Genomic DNA, 6,106 nt, shown 5'->3' with positions numbered 1-6,106 from the left:
CTAGCAATACAACATGTCTCTTCATGAGACAAACGATCCCCCCCAACACCCAAATTGACAGCCATCCTACAACACGGAAGAACTAACACCACAAGGGGACCACTCTCTACCATCTAAAGACCCAACCGACCCTCCAGAACCTCTCTCTATCCCCCTCCCTCTCCCCCCTCAAATTCACCCCCTTTGGTTTTTTTCCCTTTTCCCTTTCTTCTTCCCCCCTTTTTCCCCCCAGAGTTGGATATGACTAGACTAAATGTAAGGGAAAAACCTTGCTATGGCAAATATGATGTTAATAGCTCCTTATTAATTCATTCATTTAAACTTTATGTTGCCTCCTATCTTTGAAGATTCAAAATTTTGAAGATGGTTTTTGTTGCCTTCTCTGAAATGAATAAATATCTGCAACAACTAAAAAACCTCCAGTGTCAGCTCACCACAGCCGCTCCTGAATGAACACACAAGACTCTCTGTGATATCACCAGAAACTTTTACTGTAGGAAACATGAACATCAGAAAAGCCAAGAATGGGATACTACGGCCAACCCTCCTTTATATACCCTCCCCCTCATTTGAACAGTCTCTTCCCGCTCAGTAAAACCCCGCGCAAATTCCCCGCCAAGTCCAGCAGCCGTTTCTTCTCCAAGTCCTGAGCCGCAGGTGTCTTATCAATGTCAGTGACCCTGAAACTCAGAGCCACATCCAGGCTCTAGTAGCAGGGTTCTGACATGGCGTCCTCCTCCCCTTCATCCTGGAAGGAAAAGATTAAACACAACTATTGTTCTCCGCCGTCCAGAGTTCCTTTATACTTTTTTAACAGGCTGCAATGGAATACCGGGTGTATCTTTCCTAGGTCCTTGGGTAGCCTCAGCTCATAGGTCACTTCGTTTATTCTTTTTGCTACCCTGAATGGTCCTATATAGCGTGGAGCCAATTTCTTGGATGGGAATCCCAATTTTAGGTTTTTTGTGCTCAGCCAAACCAGATCTCCTTCGCCCAATTTGTCCCCCTCTCGGCGCCTACGATCCGCAAAGAGCTTGTACTTCTTTTGTGTTTCCCGCAATGCCTCTACCACGGTTTGCCACCCTTGCTTGATTTTGGCCGGCCATTCCTCGTCGGTCTGGCCCTCCCCTTCCTTCCACTCGGGTAGCCTGGGGAAAGGTGCCACCTCCTGTCCGTATACTATTTCGAATGGGGCACGACCTGTGGCCGAATGTACGGCCCCGTTAAAAGCCATCTCAGCAAACGGTAGAAGGTCCGCCCAATCATCCTGTCTATAATTGGTGTACATCCTTAAAAATTGGCACAGTGTCTGTTGGGTACGTTCGACCCCCCCGTTGGTCGCGGGATGAAAGGCCGAGCTCAGGTTCCTTTCTGCTCCTAACAGCTGTAAGAATTTTCCCCAAAATTTTGCAGTAAATTGGACTCCCCGGTCGCTAATTATTTTGTCGGGACACCCATGTAGGCGATATACATGCTTCACATACAAATCAGCAAGTTTTTCAGCTGAAGGGAGTTTTGGCAGGGCCACAAAGTGTGCCTGTTTTGAGAATAGGTCCAATATTGTCCAAATGTATCTGTGGCCTCTGCTGGGGGGTAGTTCGCCTACAAAATCCATGGCTACGCATTCCCATGGCCTCATGGGCTCCACCACCTTCTGCAATAGCCCCTGGGGCTTCCCCGGTGGTGTTTTTCCCTCTGCACATAATTCACACTGCGTGACGTACCCCCTGGCGTCTTTCCTCATTCCGGGCCACCAGCATTGTCTGGCCAACAGTTTAATAGTCCTGGTGGGGCCTAGATGACCCGCACCTTTGTTATCATGGTACTTCCTTAACATTTCTCGTCTTAAACATTCAGGGATATACAATTTCTTATTTACAAACACCAAATCCCCACACAATTCTCCCTTTTCTTTGTTAGTTTGTAACCATTTGTCCATTCCATACGCTCGCTTCAACTCTTCCTCCCATATTTCTCCTCCCCCCGTGGAAATGGCAGTACGTTTGTTTTCTTTGGCCGCTTGTGCTCGAGTTAGTACTGCCAGGCCCCATTGCTTATCTAGGAATAGGCTCCCTTCAGATTCCTGAATTCCTCCCCCGTGCTGAGGCATCCGAGAGAGAGCGTCAGCGAGTATGTTATGTTTCCCCTGGAAGAATCTGAGTCTGAAATCAAAACGGCTGAAATATTGGGCCCATCTAATTTGCTTCGCTGATAGTTTACGAGGGGATCTTAGATACTGTAAATTTCTATGATCAGTCCACACCTCAAACGGTGTTCCACTTCCTTCCAGAAAGTGTCTCCAGCACTCTAGTGCTTTTAGAATAGCTAAGGCTTCTCTCTCCCAAATTGGCCAGTTTTTTTCTGTATCGCTAAACTTTTTTGACAGATAGCCACATGGCTTCAGGTTCCCCCCCTCGTCTTTCTGTAGCAGAACTGCCCCATATGCCCGGTCTGATGCATCGCAATGTAATACAAAGGCTTTAGACATATCAGGGTGCTGTAGGACAGGCTCCTCAGTAAAACGCTTTTTAAGGGCTTCGAAAGCTTCCTGGCATTCTATTGTCCATGTCAGTTTGGCCCCTGGGGCCTTCACTTTGGCTGTTTCTCCCCTGCCTTTAGTCTTTAACAAATCCGTTAATGGCAAAGTGAGGCGCGCAAAGTCCTTGATAAATGTTCTATAGAAGTTTGCGAACCCTAGGAAGGATTGCAGCTGCTTCCGTGTTTTGGGGGCTTCCCACCCCCTCACGTCTTCTACCTTCGCAGGGTCCATCGCCACTCCCTGGGAGGAAATCCTATACCCCAGAAAGTCTATCTGGTCTTTATTGAACTCGCACTTGGCAAGCTTCGCATACAGTTTTGCTTCTCTCAACTTTTGCAGGACTTCCCTGACTAGTTCTATGTGTTGCTCCTTAGTCCGAGATATTATCAATATGTCATCTAAAAAAACAAAGACCCCCTTGTACAACAATGGATGCAACACTTCGTTGATTAATTGCATGAACGCGGCACCTCCGCCGCACAAACCGAAGGGGAGCACACGATAATTGAATAATCCGAATGCACAGGAGAAGGCCGTCTTCCACCTGTCCTCTGGTTTGATCTGCAATTTATGGTACGCTTCAATTAAGTCCAATTTAGTGAATATCTGTCCCTCCGATAACTGGGCGATCAAGTCCTTCACTAAGGGTAGGGGGTATTTATTTACAGAACTGATTGCATTCAGGCCCCTGTAGTCAATGCAGAGCCTCAGCGTTTGGTCCTTTTTCCGCCTGAACAACACAGGCGCCCCTAGAGGGGAATTTGAAGGCTCTATGAAACCCCTCGCTAGGTTTTTATCAATGTATTTTCTCAGTTCCTCCTTTTCCCTAGCCGACATTGGGTATATTTTTGCCTTGGGAAGCTCTGCTCCTGGGACTAGCTCTATCTTCACTTCAACTCTCCGCTTCGGTGGGAAACTGTCTGCTTCCTTCTCATCAAATACGTCCACAAAATCCCGATACTCTGGGGGTAATTTATCTGCCAGTTCTGCTATCCTGATAGAGTCTTCCTCCCCCCTTTTCCCCGGCTCTCTCTCCACTTCCTGGCTCCCTTCTTCCAACTTCATCCTGAAGATCATGCTCTTATCCTCCCAGTTGATTTGCGGGTTGGCCTGCCCCAGCCATGGCATGCCTAGTATAACATTATAGCTGGCTATTTGTGATATCACAAATGACACCTTTCCTTCCCAACTCCCTATCTTACACTTTACATCTTCGGCACTGTACTTAGCTAATGATCCCGATGCTGTGGATCCGTCCAACTGCGAGAAAGCTATTGGGGATTCTAGGTTCGTTCTTTCGCATCCCAATCCCTCGGCTAATTCAGGGGAGATGATGTTCCTGGAACATCCACAATCCACAAATGCTTTGCAGGTTGCTTGTTTGCTGCCACTTTCAAGCTGAATGGGGACCACTATCATGGCTTTGTCCTGACTTACCAACCCCCCCGAGTGGTGCCTCATCGGTGGTTCTTCCTCGGCGCGTTTCCCTGCCACGGCTCTTGGTTTGGGCGGGCCTCCGCCTTCCCCTTTTCTCTGCCAGCACTCGGCAGCCCTGTGGCCCAAACGGCCGCACACGAAGCAGCCCCTCCTGCTGGTGCTCACGTTCCCTGTCGGCTCCGTTCTCCTCCCGGCTGGGGTTGATCCCTCCTTCCGGCTCCCCTCTTTCATCTGCGGCCGCTGCTGTAGCCCTCCTCGGTGCCTCCTCGCCTGGGCCAGCGATGTCTCGATGCGCCCCGCCAGCTGAATCCATCCGCGCAGTGTGTCAGGCTCATCACGATGCACCGCCCAGGAGAGGATCTCCCGCCTGAGACCCTCTTTGAAGAGTTCTATCTTTGTTACTGCAGACCATTCCGGCACCTTTTCAGCGAGGCATTGGAACTCCTCCGCATACTCAGATACTGACCTCTGCCCCTGGGAGACGGTCTTCAACTTCTCCCTCGCCCGGATCTGCTCCAGTGGATCTCGGAAACGGGTCTCCAGGGCCCCCATAAAGCGTCGGAGTGACCCCAGACATGGGTCGCGCCGCGCGTGCAGTTGAACGTACCAGCTGGCCGCTCCCCTCTTCAACACTGCACCAATGGCCCGTATCCGGCTGGATTCCGTTCTAAAAGTGTGAGCATTGTCCTCCATATAGCCCCTCACCGTGGTCAGGAAAAAATCCAGTTCAGAGGACTCTCCCCCAAACTCGATCCTTAGTTCCTCTCGTCTCGGTAGGGGTCCCTGTGGTGGCAATCCCCAATTCTCCGCCCGTCGCAAGCCCCCTTGCGGACCAGTGGGCCCCGCTGCTGCTTCTCTTGGCCCTGTGCCACGCCCGGCATTCGCCAGGGGCACCAGGGTCTCAGTTGGGAGCGTAGCCGGGATTCTCGGAGGCTTTTCCCCTTCGTCGTCACTCTCCTCCACCCGCGTCAGGCTTGTTTGGATCTTGGGCCGGGCACCGGGCTCCTTTCGCATTTCCCTTCCCTTCGGTGCTGGGAGGTCTGCAAAGCCCTGGCTGCTTCCCACGCTCACGTCCCACATTGAGCTAGCCCGAAGTTCCCTTCCTCTCTCCGGCTCCGCCAAAACCGCCAGGCGCTCCATCGCCCTCGACATCACTGCCAGGGTGGTCTCCATCGCCGACATCCTCTCCTCCAGAAACACCATCCTTTGTGGGCCTGGGGAAGGTGAACCTTCCTCTCCTCCGGTGCTGTCTCCCCGCACCACTCCACGCCTCTGGGTTACCCCATTTGGCTGGGCATAAGCGGTGGATGACGCCAGGGCCGCCAGCTGGTGGAACTCAGCGTCCGGCTCGGGAGTGGCCCTTTCCGACCTTCCTCCTCCTGCGCCCAAGAGCTCTTCATCCTCCACTTGCATGTTACACCTCACCGCTACAGCGGGATGGTGTCCGTATTCTTGGCTTAGTGTCAGCTCACCACAGCCGCTCCTGAATGAACACACAAGACTCTCTGTGATATCACCAGAAACTTTTACTGTAGGAAACATGAACATCAGAAAAGCCAAGAATGGGATACTACGGCCAACCCTCCTTTATATACCCTCCCCCTCATTTGAACAGTCTCTTCCCGCTCAGTAAAACCCCGCGCAAATTCCCCGCCAAGTCCAGCAGCCGTTTCTTCTCCAAGTCCTGAGCCGCAGGTGTCTTATCAATGTCAGTGACCCTGAAACTCAGAGCCACATCCAGGCTCTAGTAGCAGGGTTCTGACACTCCAGTATTGAAAAATGTTTTTTCTAATGAAAAATTCTGGCATATGCCTAATCAGGAAAATCAGATGAATATCAAAATGTCCTAGAAAGGATTATGTAAATTAATTTATACACTACAGATCAATATATACATAATATGGGGTATCCCAAAAATGCATACTGTACATCCTTAACAGCCTATGTCTAGATTTTCCAATTTTATAAAACAAACGTATACACCTGTAACAGGAATAAAGATTCCAATATTACACCAGTGTCACCAATTTACAAGTGAGATTACAACTTTGTGCTTTGACAATGTGAGCAATGCATTGCTGTGCAGGATGACAATTTGAACACCTTAAAATTGTATTTTAAGATGGAATG

At 50.2% G+C, this 6,106-nt stretch overlaps 1 protein-coding gene across 1 annotated transcript; it reads right to left on the bottom strand.

Annotated features, from left to right (window-relative positions):
- Positions 1–424: 424 nt before the first annotated feature.
- Positions 425–5,745, bottom strand: LOC134298971 (uncharacterized). The gene is made up of 2 exons (XM_062980673.1): positions 3,977–5,745; positions 425–748 (listed from the first exon to the last, which is right to left on the bottom strand). The coding sequence occupies exons 1-2, from the start codon at positions 5,522–5,524 to the stop codon at positions 707–709; spliced, it is 1,590 nt and encodes a 529-aa protein (XP_062836743.1). The 5' UTR covers positions 5,525–5,745; the 3' UTR covers positions 425–706.
- Between the last annotated feature and the right edge of the window lie 361 nt (positions 5,746–6,106).

This window comes from Anolis carolinensis, chromosome 1 (genome assembly GCF_035594765.1).
Source record: "Anolis carolinensis isolate JA03-04 chromosome 1, rAnoCar3.1.pri, whole genome shotgun sequence".
Lineage (NCBI taxonomy): Eukaryota > Metazoa > Chordata > Lepidosauria > Squamata > Dactyloidae > Anolis > Anolis carolinensis.
This window is presented reverse-complemented; position numbering and strand designations above follow the sequence as displayed.

Coding starts and splice junctions, on each gene's coding strand:
- LOC134298971 (XM_062980673.1), bottom strand. CDS start 5,524: ATGTTCATGTTTCCTACAGTAAAAGTTTCTGGTGATATCACAGAGAGT. Junction 749..3,976: donor GGCACCACTCGGGGGGGTTG/GTAAGTCAGGAC, acceptor TTTTCCTTCCAG/GATGAAGGGGAGGAGGACGC.